General features: G+C 34.6%; 1 protein-coding gene across 5 annotated transcripts in view; it reads right to left on the reverse strand.

Moving 5' to 3' along the window:
- The window catches only part of LOC6645859 (phosphatase and actin regulator 4), an 88,690-nt gene that overhangs the window by 56,156 nt on the left and 16,727 nt on the right, over positions 1–15,807 (reverse strand). For all 5 annotated transcript variants that reach the window (XM_023177679.2, XM_023177678.2, XM_023177676.2 and 2 more), the window contains exons 2-4: positions 15,034–15,198; positions 14,840–14,938; positions 12,697–13,179 (exon numbers count right to left, since the gene is read on the reverse strand). In XM_023177679.2, the coding sequence (XP_023033447.1) occupies positions 12,697–13,179; positions 14,840–14,938; positions 15,034–15,198 (747 nt within the window). The remainder of the gene's footprint in view (positions 1–12,696; positions 13,180–14,839; positions 14,939–15,033; positions 15,199–15,807) is intronic.

The following is a 15,807-nucleotide window of genomic DNA, read 5'->3' on the forward strand; positions in this document are numbered from 1 at the left end:
GTGTGTGTGTGTGTGTGAGAGGGTTAAGTGAAGAGGTTACTTAGACTTTGTGGTTTATAGAATGCTAAATGTTCATACCAACGAAAACAAAACAAAAAAAAAAAAAAAAGGATCTTAAGAATGCAACTCAAGTTTCGGCAGAAAGAAACCACAAAAACCACATTCCATGTGGTATAAACAAAAAATTAATTCACTTTAAAGAACACCCTAGAACTTGAAATAAGATTTAGTTATTCTTTAGTTAATTGCATTAGTGTACTTGCTTCCCTAGTGTCTCTATGACATCATGAGAGTCATAATTATAAAATAAAGAGATGACAAAGTCTAACTACTGCAATTAAATACAAAACTAAGTGAAATCTTATGCAACTTTACCCCTAATTAAAGTTTATGTTTGCTTAAATTCAGTTTATAGGGCAAATAATTCAATTATCAAATGTTATACAAATTTTTGTTTAATTTTTTCAAGAAATACATCAAACACATCAAAGATTAAGTGCCACAATTATTCCAATTGTTTCACACCCACACACAGAGAGAATTTTATTTCCAACTGAAGGACCAAATCCTTATGCCCCATAATCACAAACAAAGTGCAAGAAAGTCAACAAAAAGAGAAGCAAAAAAAAATTACATTGCACTCAAAAGGCTATCGAATAGCTCATACACCCACACACACACGCACACACACACACACACACACACACCTATGCCGCCTATAAAATCTGGACAGCTTTTAGTGTTTTAAGGTGGAAAAACTACAAAGAAAAAGCAAAAACAAAATCAACTTGCACCAAACACACAGACACCCACACACACACAGAGACACGCGTAAAAATAGGAAAAGGAAATCTCATGCAAAATGCACAAACAAAGATGCTCTGCTATAAATTCTTGCCATAAAAATGTTAAATGCCATAAAAACACTCACAACACTCGCCGTTTCAGGTGCGCGCATGCGCCATAATTCTCCTCGAGTTTTATTGTGACGTCTTTTTTTTTAATGACGTTGCATAGAAAAATGCGAAAATGCGTGTGCAAGAGAACAAACAAAAATTGTGCAAACAAAAGACACAGTGCGAATAAGATGGAGAGAGAGAGAAATAGAGAGAGATAGAGAGAGCGAGAGAGCGTGAGAAATGTGTAAGAGAGAAAGCAAAACCGCCTAAAGGGCTCTGCTCTGGCATTGCAACCAATGTGAGAAACGACGATGTGAGACCGCCTAATGAGCGGAAGGAAATAGAATGGGCGGCACTCTCATGGAGTAGGAGGAAGCTGTGTCCTACGCGCCGCAGTTGAGATTGTTGGACACTTTGACAGATGAGAACAAGTCAGCACGAAAGCAATCATGGAAAATTCTTCAATACACTAACTTTGTTTAGTTTAAATATCAAATCAGGAATACTTGAAAATACTTGATTATGAAACTGCAATTTAAGAATCTATCGTAAAATCAAATGATCTGAATATTGTATCTACTTATCATTCGTCTTGTGTTCAAATTGTGCTCGACATCTATCTTAAGATTCAATCTATCACTAATAGGAATATGCTAATCAATTCAAAATGCTTTTATTATCAATCCTTTCCTTTATCCCCGATCCTTTTCAGTTTTGCTTCATCGGGTATTATGGCCACATACGTTGGGGTTCAAAATCGAGAACAACAGAACAGAATTATACATAGCTTAAGTAGATCTCTTTCCTGTTCTTCTTTTTTCCAATATTTAGGAAATAATTATTCTTTATGGCCATCCCAACTATTAAACTTGTCTATATTTGTATAACAAAGACAAGGCATCGATACAAACTCAAAACTTTATATTATTCGTGTTTTTTCAGACTATCATTATGGGAAGCTTAATTCTGTGAAGAGTCTAAAAGTAACTCCGATAAATCTGATGAAATATGTAGATAATTTTAAGATCAACGTTTCAAATTTGTTCTTAAAATTTGTAAATATTAAATACTATGAATTCCCATTGATTGCTTGGGTGTAAATTTATAGCAGGGAAAGGGTATACACTTGGCTACCATTTTATGGCGTAGGGGGCTGCAGGAGTTGGGTATGTTTGAGGTTAGTAGAAGGTGGGCTAAGAGCGTAGGTGCATAACAAAAATGTCCTAACGATGTGAGTTTCAGATTTCGTTTTGAATACTTGCGGGTGGAATTTTTTTTTACACACATTATATACATATACCCACACACACACACTCACACAGAGTAAGGTGGATTTTTCCTGTTTTTTTCTTGTTGTTGTTGTATTTTGCGTACCTTTGAAACAAGCACAACCCATGATGTAGCCCATCATCAGCGTGGCTTTGATGTCGCCTCCAAGCTGTCGTTGATTTCTTGTATAGTAGTTGTTTTTGTTGTTGTTGTTGTTGTTGCCACTGTTGATTGTTGTTGTTGATTGTTGTTAGTTGATGTTGTTGTTTCGGTTATGTCGTTATCTTGTGTTTTCTTCTAGGTATAAGTCTTGGCTAAGCACATGACATTGCTTTGGATTGTGTGGCAGTCAGTAGTTTTTGTTTTTGTTCTTTTTGTTGTTGATGATTGTTGTATGTATTATTTAATACGCAATCTGGTTTTATGACACCTTCGAGCGCGTCTGGGCTTATCACAACTTATAACAGAGTTAACATGGCCGATGAAACATTTATTTATTGCCTTAATATTTCGCAGTAATTAGCAAACAATGTGTGTGCTCTTTTTTTTTCCTCCTCTTTTTTTTTTTGTTGCCAACTTTGATTTGACTTTATCACATTTTCTGTTGTTGTTGTTGTTCTTGATGTTTCTTTTGTGGCCTTTTTAACACTTGATTACACACTTAACCATTTGCCTTATTGATTATCTATCATTTCAGTGTTTTGCAATTATGGGAAAATTTTAACGCTTTGATGATTTCACTGGGCAATCATTGTTGTTGTTACATATTTTTTTTGTTTGTGCGTTTTTGTATAATTTATTTATTATTTTTATATTAATTATTATTTTTTTGTTTGGTTGATTGTGCCTATTTTTAGGGTTTTTTTTTTTGTTTTGTTTTCTTGTTTATTATTTAATTTACAATATCACAAAAAGCAGCACTGACATCACAGAACACACAATTAAATTCTTAATTAATGCATAAAAATAATCATGAAAAAAAAACAACAGAATGAATAAATGCACATACATATATGTATATAAATATGCATATAGATATATATATATATATATGCATACATATCTATGTATATGTTTACTAGCTTTCTCCTTTTGTTCGTGTTACATGTTTTATTTGGTTTTTTTTTGTGTATAATGTATGCTACTAATTTGTTGCAAGGCCAAAAGATCATATCAAAATCAATAGAAAAGCTAAACCACTTAGATAATGGTCAATCAATTATAGAATTGTATTTCTAATTGATCAATTGATCAGCACAGTGAACATTTAGAGAGGCTTTCATCCACTTTTTTGAACATTCTATATCTCTAAACTACAATAGTTAAAATTCCAATTCTTGCCAAAAAATTGTATTCTCATCGCATCACTTTCTCAGTTGTGTAAGGATCAAATGCTACAAAAATTAAAGATATATGAAGATAAATCAAAAAGTTGAGCATCTTTTTTCTGTGTAAAGCTAATTTCTTAAGGATTTTTTTTTACAACAGGATGGGCTATTAGAGATTACATCAATCATTTGACATCGAAGTTGTCAAGAGTAAAAGTCGCAGCAGGTCACAAAATCGGCTTTTATATACCGTGTAACTAAACATCTCAAACACAAGAATTACGACGTCATTTTGTAGCTTAATTTTCATAGATTATTTGCTTTCATTTGTAATAAATTTGTCAGTATTCTTTTATATATAGACTGCGGATAGAACAATGGCCTGCAATATGTAGTTTGAAATGGACCCCCAAATGTATTGCAATGCATACACACAGGGTATAGCAAATCGCCCTTATTGTCCATTTGCAGTGGGCCTCAATGGCACGACACACACTTGTCGGGGGAATACAAAAAATTAACAATATAAAGAATGGAAAGAAATGAAGACTGTCGCTGGCCCAAATTGATAAAGATTATCCAAAAGGCAATGCGACAGGCACGCCATGGAACGGCACGAGTCGTTCACTATGGCGCCAAAAACAGCAACACTACAGAATATTCTATATACATACATATATGTATATAGATATATTTATATACATAGATAGAGGGAGGGAGGGGTAACGGGTGCGCATTGGTAGTGGGCATCGTTGATGACAAAAGGCCGCACAAATTCCAATTTAAATTTAATTTATTGAATTGTGAATCATGAATTGGTCATAAAGAATGAATTGGAATGTTCTCTTGTTTGTTCTCTTTATTCTCACAATTCTCTCGCTTATACTTTCTTTCATTTCATCTTTATATATCTAGATTTGTTGGCTCTTTTGCTTTTGCTTTTGCTTTCTCTCTACCACTCCCTCTCTTTAATTTTGACAAAAGAAAATTTGTGTGGCGACAAATGAGAAATGAAATACCGGAAGTTGCAGTGCGACCAATTTTGCGGCAATTGTTCATAATTAAAATCAAAAAGCAACAAAAAGTAAACACCAGCAAAAACGTACGACCGACCACATCAAGTATACGCCACCATAAAAGTGAATGCTTTTTTTTTTTGCTCTCGTTCGTATTCGTTCATTTGGATCTGGTGCGAATTATAATTGATGGCGCCCACATTTTCGTCTGATATTTGTGTGAGTGTGCGTTCAATGAGTGTATGTGTGTGTGTTTTATAGCTCCAGCTGGAGGTCAGTAGCACAAGGGGAGAAGAAGTGTGTGTTTGTGTGTGTGTGAGTGTATGGCACAAGGGGCACAAGGCAAGGCAAGACATTGACATTGTCATCTTTTCGACTTTTATGGCGTCTTAAAAACATATCTCTATCTCATTCAATCTTGGACATCTTTATCATTCCATCTTTGTTACACCTTATACAGTAGCTTTTCGTGTTGCTGAAGCAGATTGCGAAATGTGAGATGAAAAATTAAAAGATTTCTTTGGAATGGACCCTAAATATTGACAACATATGTATATAAAATATATATACGGTGGAAAAATTACGAATTATTAAGATTGTCTGTAACTGTAATATTTTGTAGATCAAAGTTTACTATTAATTTCAACAAAAACGTTGATTATTTATGAAAATATATTGAAATTTCTTCAAAAAACTTGTTAAAGAAATGCGTATGCCACCTTATGAAAGGAAAGGGTAATTGAAATATATTTATTTGTTAAACAAATTAACTAGCCCAAGTGGACATTGACTCATTTGCATGTATTTCAGTGTGTTTGGATGGAAAATCTATTTCCAAAAAGAAACAAAAAAAAAAGGCGAGCAAACAAAAACAAAAATGTCAGCATTATGAGGCTAAAGCATGCAATCGTCTGGCTACCTAGCGAAATTTTTTCGGGGAGTGGTCATTGTCAGTCATGGTGTTGTTTGTGTGTGTGTGTGTGTGTGTGTTTGTTGGCTCTCGAACAGGCTATTGACTTTGATGACCACCCACCAAACTAACCACCACCAGCAGCAGGTGAGGTTTTTGGTTTTTAATTAGGCAAATTAATTTCACATAGGCAAACTACATTTTTTTCCTTTTGGGGGGGAGGGAGGTGGACAAAAATCGATCCAGAGCCAAAAACAACAACAACAGCTAATAGCAATTTCAATTAAATTTAAAGGAAATATTATGAACTGAATGTAAAACGTAAACAATTCAAATTGAAATTCACATTTATCATAATCACAACAAGAGAAACACACACAAAAATTAAACAGAAGAAGGAACAAAGGAAAATTTTTAAATAAATATAGCATATTATAGTTTGATATCGATTTAGGTTCTGACATCAAAAATGGGAATTAAATTTCCCATTTTTAATAATAACTGGTGATAAATATTTTCAAAGAATGCTTTAATTTAACCTGTCAATCGTTGTCAAATAGAACTCTTCTTCACCTACCCAATGAGATATAGCAGAATATATAGGTAGAGGTATTTAATTTTCAGATTACGTGCCATGTTGTCGCCGCTCTTCTAGATAGGTAATAAGCAACAGCAACTGAAATCATGATTTTTGCTTTGCCTCATCTCTAATTGTATTATCAGTCTGAGTCAATTAGCTATTATGTACATAAATTCCCATGAGGAGAGATAGAGAGAGAGAGAAACATATACATATATATAAGTTCATTATATATACACGTAAGATATAGCAAAATAAATGGATAGAAGACTCCAAGAGAAAGAGAGAGAGAGAGGGGGAAAAAATGAAGGTTTTGCTTATCTTTTAATAGCTTGAAGAAGTGACAAACCAAATATAGCAAAAGTTATTAGATTAGAATGCGGCGACTTGGAGGAAATTGCCATCAGACATTAGACCAAACAAGAAAAACAAAAAAAAAACAAGAAATGTCAGCAGAAGATAGACAAATAAAGTAAGAACTGGTAAGACCCTGAAGAACCCAATATATAGCATTAATAAAAGAATTGTTTTTGCCGATCTCTTTACAGAAATATATTTTGTATCTATCTAATATATATACATTTTAACATTAATGTAATCTTCCCTTTAGACCGATTGATGGTCATAAAAATGAAACTAATGACTTTAGCTCACTTAAGGTAATCCCCTTAAGAACTACAATACTCTCACTCTCTTTTTCTCTATTTCTAGCTTCCCTGTCTCTCCGTGTTGCTTTGTAGTCTCTTTTATGTCGTTTTCATCAGCACCTTGCTGTGAAAAAGCATTTTTGTAAATTGATGCAGGACACACCGGCAAATGACTCCCCATGGATAAGCGCGACTTGGCCAGAGCAAAGCAGAATTGAGCTAGAGGACGATGATGATGACGATGATGATGATGATGTGCTGGAGGATTCGAATGAATATCGTTGTGTAGCTTTACTGTGCGTGACCTACAACAACATTTCTCGATGAACAACAAAAATGCCGGTTACAATCAAGTTGATTGCACCATATCAAATAAAAGTCAAGAAACTTTGCCAAGCCAGCAATAAATAAACAAAACGGAAAAAATGTACAAACAAGGCAAAGGAGGGAGAGATGAGATGAGTCACAAGGCGATAGAACATGCTGACTGACAGGGGGGGCAGCGGAAGCAAATGGTGAGGGATAACAAATTATGAAGAAATATTATAAATTAAGTGAATGACGATGAATGTGAGATTTCATTGCACCCGAACAGACGTAGGCAGTCATTCATCTCGATTTTCCAGCATCAATTCATAATTAAATACTCTTCTTATGATATCATCTCCGCCCCCTCACTCACTTGACAACTTTGAGTTGATCAACTTGACTTTATTGCAATCAACGATCCTTAATTTGCTTTCAAAATGATTGAAAGACCTTTTAATACCCTTTAATTGACAGTAAATTCTACTTTAAATATTTCTCTATATATGTATACTTTTTTTGTGTGACAGACTGCAGGGTATTTCGATAAACACAAAAGAAAAAAGCTGAATTTCAATTTGAATGCAATTTATGTTCGTACATACACACACACACACACACGCACACAATCACAGAAAGGGAGAGAGACACACACAGATGCACTTGAGTCCCAACAATGACGAAAGCAGAAACAGCAAAAAGAAAAAACAAGACCGAAGGAGAAAAGAAAAAACAAAGGTAGACGACCTCTCACCAAGATGCCGCAACGAATGCTTTGCCAAAAGCATGACCAAAAAACAGAAATATGAAACAACATAACAAGGAAAATTAACAAAATGAAGCGTAGAAAAATTTGTTAATTTTCAATTGAAAGTTTGTGAATATATGAAAATTTACAAAAAGTTAATTGTTAGAGATAAAATGCATAACCGAATTTTAGTTTTTGTCCGATCAACTTTTCACACAAATTAGCCACAGTCTGGTGCATTTGGTTTTTTGGTTTCTCTCACACACACACACGGGCTCTCTCTCTCTCTCTCTGTGTGTGTGTGAGCAAAACAATGAGAGAGACGGCGAAAATCAAAATCAAAAAGGACACGATAAGCGAGAGAGCGACTTGACTCTCAATGGTAGGCAACACTTTTTATAGTTGCCTGTTAACGCTGCGTATGCGTAATGTAAAGCAATGGGGAAGAAGAGAAACTTACAGTATTTGGTTCTCGCTCTCTCTCTTTTTTCTTTTATTGCAAACACAAACAAAACACGTACTTCGCCACTCCTCTCCCCTCGGCTCAGACAGCTGCCAACGACGTAAAACGACAACGAATTCGTCTACGACGAGGACTTCCTGACTTGCAGCCAACAACAACAACAATAACGAAAGGACATCGCAATTTATGGCAGGCCACTGCGTAGAGACAGGGGGCAAATGGAGGAAGAGAGCAAAAGAGAGAGAGAAAGGGAGAGAGTGGCAAAGCGAGAATGACACACACCCTCGCCAACCCGCTCAGCAGATGGACATTCATAAATTAAAGGGCTTTCGCGGGACAGGGTGGCTAAGAGCGAAAAGTTAACAGCAACTTTGTGTTTAATTTGCCTACCTACGCCCTCCCACTCGGTCTCTACCCTTCCCTTCGCTAACCCCTCCCGAGCAGGATGGCCGCTGTTGCTTGCATTGCTTTACACAAAAAATTTCCTTTATTTCACATGGTAGGAAAACATTTTTGTTATTGCACTTTATGTTGTTGTTTATTTGCATATCCTTAAATAGCAAAGGGGGGAGTGGTTTTTGAATATTCTAGGTATTCTTTTCGTAAACCTTTAGTAAGTGTATACAAATTTCGACATGTTTTAAGTTACAGGGTAAACGAGTGTTTTTTTTTTTTTCTATGACGTTTTTGCCCCCTCTTGCTCCCATCACTTTTTGTGGGTGGCACTGACAAAGCTCTCTGAGATTTTTATTGTTTTTTTTTGGGTGCGCTCACTCAATTTAAATTGCATTTATTTAAATTTCGTTGACGTTGAGACTTTTGCGGTTGGAATAGTATGATAGAATTATAAGCGGTTTATAATGAAAGCGAGTACAGCGATGAAGCGACAGAGAATGAGAAGAATAGAAAGATCTAAGTGTGTGATATCATATTTCATCATTCGGGAAGATATGAAATGAAATTTGACTAATTGAATGTCGTTGATATGGCAAAAACTGTGGAGAATACAAAGATATTCTAAATGCAACGTTCTAGAATTGCTGTACTGATAACTAGAAACCAAATTTAAAAATATATCTGCTTGTTAACGTTTTTTTTTTACATATTTAAGTTATTCAAAACAAAACAGTTTCTCGTTAATAGTTTTTGCCATGGCTCAAGGTCGGAAATTAATTACTATTCTCCATATATATGACTTTGTGCTGTGATTTAGTTGTAAGCTTATTAAAATAATCAACTTTTTTCTTCAATTACAATCCTATTTTTATTTTAAATCACAAACCACATGATATTCTAGTGTAGATTATATTGATAGTAGAGAACTCTGATCCTTTCAGTTGAATTGATTTTACTTTTCTTTAACCCTGAACACAAAACTAACTAACACTAATGTCATAATAACTGAAATAAACATGTCATTGTAAGATCTATATAAGGCATGCCGAATATCAAAAAGCATAATGATCAATGCGAACAACTTTTAAAACTCACTTGAAACTAATTATGATTGACAGTTTAAGCAAGTTGAACAATTACTTCCCCCTAGAGCTGATATATCACTACAATTCCTCACATTAAGCTACCTATATATATATGAATGTACTTATGGCTCCCATTTACCGCCATCTCCTAGCCCTGTCTGCACCACTATTAGCCAAATTATATTCATACCGGCAAACACACAAAAACCAACACACACTCTGTCATGTGATTTACTTTAATTAGTTTAAATCTTTTTGCCTTGAAATTATGCACAAATATACACAAAACAAAACACAAAAACAAAAAAAAGTAGTGTGGAAAATTGATAAATAATTTGCTATAACTTTTATTTAAAATTTACTTTGATTTGTTGTTGCAGGTTTTACGATTTCATTATGCACTGTTGTATTAGACTGTTAGACAACGTACTATGTACACATATATTCTTAGTATATACAGCCCCGATTACATATGTAAAGCACTCACACTCACATACACACACACACACACACAGTTACCGAGAGGCACACACTTAAACAAAACAACAAAAAAAAAACAACGATAAATAACAAACTAATATTTTGTGCAATATTTTGCTTTTAATTTATCCAGTAACATTTTCTATTTTCTTATAATTTTCTATTATTATTTTTATTTGTGTTATTATTATTATTGTTATTTGTGTTTTTCTTCTTCGTTTTGTTTTTTATTTTTTTTTTTTTTGTATTTTCTGCGGGACACCTAAAAACACGCGCTGCTCTTGCCGACTGAGTTTTAATGTTAACTGAACATGGAAATGCCAGACGCGAGTCGGAACCGTATAGAAGTTTCCTATAAAACTGAGCCAACAACAGCAATAACAAATAAGAAGAAGAAGACGGCAAAAGCAACAACAAAAAACATGATAAAAAGTAAACGAAAAGAGAGAGAGAGAGAGAGAGAGATAGAGAGAAAGGAAAAGAGATTGTGAGAAACAATCGAGAGCACACAAAGCTCTCTCACTCACGTGCGCAGTTTAAGAGCCAGAGAGATAGAGAGAGAATTATTATTATGCCGGTTGTTGCAGCTTCCACAATTTCGAAGAGGCGGCATTAAGCAACAATAACAACAAAATTACAACAACAACAACAAAAATATAAAACAAAACAAAATAAAATAAAAGCTTCAACTTAAGTAAACAAAAGCGGCAAACGGCTGTGTGAAAATTTTAATAGTCATCAAAATGAAACAAATTTTTCATGTGCTAATTATTATGACTGAAGGATAGCATAAAGAACACTGATACTTTCTCACACACACACGCACAGAGAACCAAAAACAGCAAAAGAAAAGAAAAGATTGTAAAATCAAGAACAGAGAAGAGATTTGTTTATTGCCCCACCCCAAAATGTTACCCGCGCCGCCCGCCAAGCAAACAACATTTTATCTCTTTCGTATCTCAAGTGAAATATATATATGTACATACCATATACAAATATATATGCATATATATATATATATATTTATACAAATTTTTGTAAATCGGTGCCACAACCTCTAGATACCCTACATAAATTAAGTTTTTCAGGTAATACTAGCGAATTACCAGTAATCAGTTATCAATTATTATTTGAGTAATCGTTATCAACTCATTCCCAATTATTTACCGTCAATATTACATCATTCTATTAAAGTTTGACAGCTTAAACCTGTAATGAACACATAGCTACTAGAAATACCGAGTGGTAACACTGATTAAGAATGCTTTATGGGTTTGAGATAAAGCCATTTAGGTATTTCTTCTTATAACCAAAACTTACCAAAAGCATAAACAGAAAATTAAGACAGTGAAAATGAAAGTTCTTCCTAATTTAATTCCTTTTTGAATTCTCAAATGTTGAAATATTGAATTGAAATATTGAATTGAAATATTGAATTGAAATATTGAATTGAAATATTGAAATATTGAATATTAAAATCAGCGCTAAGATTTCAGATTGAATATATTTTGAAGCTATTTTTAATTTTGCCCCTTGAAAGTAACATACTCAACTTATTTAGGGTATTCTACAATTTAACCAAGCTAGAAGTGGAAAAGCAAATATACATATGTTTAGTTTTGAGTGTTTGTCTTTGTGTGTGTGTGTGTGTGTATGTTTTTTGAAGTTGGGTCTTAACCGGGCGTTAAGTGCTCTAAAATGGGTCTAATTTATGGCTAATGCTGATGAGTTTTGGTAATTGATTCGATGTGAGGCAACATTCCCCTTAAGCAATACGCTTGAAAGTAGGCAACGAAGTTCTATTGATTGGCATTTAAAACAAAGCAGCAGAAAAGTATGCTTTACAAAATTGAAAACAAAGAAAACAACATTTTCGGTTGAATAAAAAGAAATTTTTCCAAATATGAAAATAGAAGGAAATTTACATTTATAAAATGCTTTATCTAAGGTTTAAAAAATTGTGTAAAAATCATTTAATTTTACTTAGAATAAAAAATCTATACAGATCGACGCATGTGAAAAGAAACTGTTTTGAAGTTTTGTAGGCCAAGGAAAAGTTTTAAAAAGTCACAGATTTATATTTTGCAATCCGATTTTGATTTTAAAGAAATATATGATTTCAAATGATATAACAGAAAACAACGCCTTACGAATTTCGCTGACAAGTTCACAAATTTTTAAGTGCACACGAAAATTGAATTGAAATTCCTTAAAAAACTCTCTTTCAAAATAAATCTAAGCTTTCAATAGGAAATTTTCTTTACGTTGTTAACTTGGTAAAAAGAACGAAGTCCACAACAAGAGGGAAACTTTGCTACTGAAGTATATATAAGGTATCGTAAGGACTATTTTTTAACCACACGACATTCCAAAATTTCTTTTTAGGTATCAAAAGACGAATTCTCCAACTGCTTATTGCATACTTTTGAGGGAAAATCGTTTTGGGATCAATAGTATTCAGCATTTCAATTTATATTAAAGTCTTTTGGAGTTAAAAAGAAACCGATTTAGGATGAATCCAGATTGAGTAGAAGAAGTTAGTTTACAGTAATGATAAAACTGAACTCACCATTATTATTGCTGATGGCAAATCGCTGTTGCAGCTGCTGGGCCAAAGCCTGATGATGTTGGGCCAGAGGTGTTAAAGGTGGCGGCGGTTGGCCCACACCCAATTGCTGTGGTGCTGACTGTGAATGGGGCACTCCGCCGCTTAGGGATGATGTGTCCGAGGCGCCATCGTTGCCACTGGCATTATGCCCGCCAACAATGCAGCCATTGGCCATGGAATTCTGTTGGTTGAGGCCACCGACACCGCTCGATCCATTGAGCATGGAATTTGCATTGAACTGTTGCACAGAAATGGAACTTGGTAGTCCTTGTTGTTGTTGCTGCTGCTGCTGGTTGGAGGAGATTAGCGGATTGCCGGCAGAGCCATATGTTGTGGCATTTATGGAATTGTTGGCTTGATTTATGGAATTATTATGGACGGCAGAGAGTATAGAACCATTGGCAGTGGCTCCACTATTGTTGGTATTGTAGTACGACTCCTCGCCTAAAGGATAAGAAAACAAAGACAAAAAAAAAAAAAAATACAACGAAACGAAAGCTTTAATTTCCACATAACTTTCACTTTGAAGAGACATCTGTTGTTCAAAGAAGGAACCCGTAAAGGAAAAAAGCTTTTTGCTACCAAATACGCATGTACGTTGCCTTACACAAACCGTTTTAAATTGAGGTAGGTTCATGGACTAGCTTTTTTTTACCCACCACTAATACATTCACACTCTTGGGTGTTAGTCTTTTCTTGTTTGGAATCTTATTTTTTTGTTTCTATCCTGCTATTGACCAATTTGAATGCACTTCACGTTCAACGATTGTGAGTGTGTGTATAGGAAAGGCTTCTTGAGTGACGCAGCGGCATCAACAATTAGCCTCACTGATTAATTGTCATTTTAGTAAAAGTCTTGCAATGTTGTCGCGACAACCGAAGAGACAAGGCGCCTCATCTTTCTCTCTCTCCTTTTCGCTCTATGCAATCTGACCGATTGACAATGTCTCCGCGTCGTCTTCATGTCACGTCACGGCTCAACTCATGCGGAAGGAGGTGGAGACCACGACGACAATGACAACGACAGCAACGGCGTCGGCGACGTCGACGGCGACAGCGACGACGATGATGACAATCTCTATGTACGGAAAGCTTGCCCAAACAATTTAGCAAAGTGCCCAGGCAAAACACAAAAAAAAAAAAAGAAAAAGAAGGTATAAAAACAAAAACCTACAGATTGAGTGACTTGACTAAGCCAACAGACACGGCACTGCACACACACACACACAGAGAGAGGAGAGTTGGCTAAATCGTGCGTGGCTTATGGCCAATTTCCGTTTTGTTTGCCATGGCCAAGTTGAAGGCATGCAAGTTACTAAAACAGTTGCAAAAGTTACAAATTGTCAAAGTTTTCTATTCCGCACATGCATTGCCAGCTAATAAGGTTGTTTCTATTTTAATTTTTGTATCCTTTTTGTCCTTAGCTTGGATTTTGTTCTCACACAAAGGTTAGACCTAATCCTTTTGTGTGATCTAAAGCAACTTTAATCAATATACTAGTTGAAATTCATTGTATGAATAAAAACTTAATGATTTGAAACCAAAACAACTGAAATATATTGAAGAGTTATTCAAATCTGATTTACATTTGATTCAATTGGAATATGTTTAAGAAATAGTTTGATTTGATGCCTTTAAAAAGACAATTTTGAAAAAGTTAAGCCGTATGTCCTTAAAATGGGTAACATAATAAGCTATAGTTTTCGCAAATTTGATCAAAATCACAAGACTATATCATGTAGTGGGCCGCGCTTTGCTCTACCTGGATGGTCTTAAGTAAGAAAAGAGTAAGACAAAAATTAACACTTTAATAAGACCAAAGTTAGACTTATAGGTTAAATAATAACTAATAATAATAATAACTAGTTCAGCAGACTTTTGGATCTTGAACGTCTAACACTTGGGCAAAAAACAATACATTCTTTGGTTTTTGGAATAAAAAAAAAGGTTTCGAAGATGAATTTCAAATAGTTTTTATGCTAAATATTACGTATCCTCGTATTCTTTTATGGGTGAAATATAAACCCCTAACGCTAGTTTAGACTGAAACTTGATCGAATCCTTATGAAAATTCCTCTTCTTATAATTGCCTTTATTAACTTACCTGGTTCTGGTATATTGCCCAATGGACTTTCTGGTAGAAGAATGCCCTTTTGCACTAACTCATCACGATTGGCACGAACAGAAATCTTACGCTCCAAAGCTGTAAAATGTAACCAATCAATAAATCAGTCAATCAAACCAACCATCAATCAATCAGATTTAAATTGACACAAAAAATTTGTCAATTGAACTTACACTTGGAGGTGGCCTCAAATTTTTCGCTCTTTTTTTTCCGTCTCCATTTCCATGGCTTAAAGAATCTACCCAGAGCGCTCAGTTTACTTTTACGTTCCAGGGGTGGAGTTCGTGTGCCGGAGCCCAAACTATTTGTGCGTATAGCGGCTCCATTTTGTTTTTTAGCTGCAAGGAAAACAGAGAATCGTTGTTAGCACAAAATCTATTTGATATTGAAATATTGAACAAGTGTAAAAAGGAAAACACGTAAAACGTATTTCCATAGTGGTCGCTCATTTTTTGGTATTATATAATACTTTGTTTTTGACCATTTCATTTCGAATGCAAAGTTAGTCGTCGGCTACAAGTTCAATTTTGCATAGCAATTCTATATTCCACTTGCATAGCCACCAAAAAAAAACAGAAAAAACAGAGTACACTCAAAGAAAATGTTTATTTCTTTCAAAGTTATATAAATTAAGAATATAGAATTGAATAGATTATTTATCTATTGCTATCTATTTGGAATATTTCCTTTACACACATTTCTAAAATCAAGCTAACCCCAAAGGGAATTCACTTCTAGCCACTGCCCTCGTCCTGTTCCTTTTTTTTACGTTTGTTTGGTTTTTATCCTTTCAAATATTTATAATCGTTGATATTTGCAGTTCATGTCAGTTTGCATTAGGAAATCACTAAACCACACAATTTATAGGCCACAGAGTTGAAGCGGAGGAGAGCGACCAATCCTCTGCTAAAGACCAAAAGAGAGACAAATATATTGCCGTCGTCGCT

The sequence above is a fragment of the Drosophila willistoni genome, assembly GCF_018902025.1.
Source record: "Drosophila willistoni isolate 14030-0811.24 chromosome XR unlocalized genomic scaffold, UCI_dwil_1.1 Seg8, whole genome shotgun sequence".
NCBI classification, from domain to species: Eukaryota; Metazoa; Arthropoda; class Insecta; order Diptera; family Drosophilidae; genus Drosophila; species Drosophila willistoni.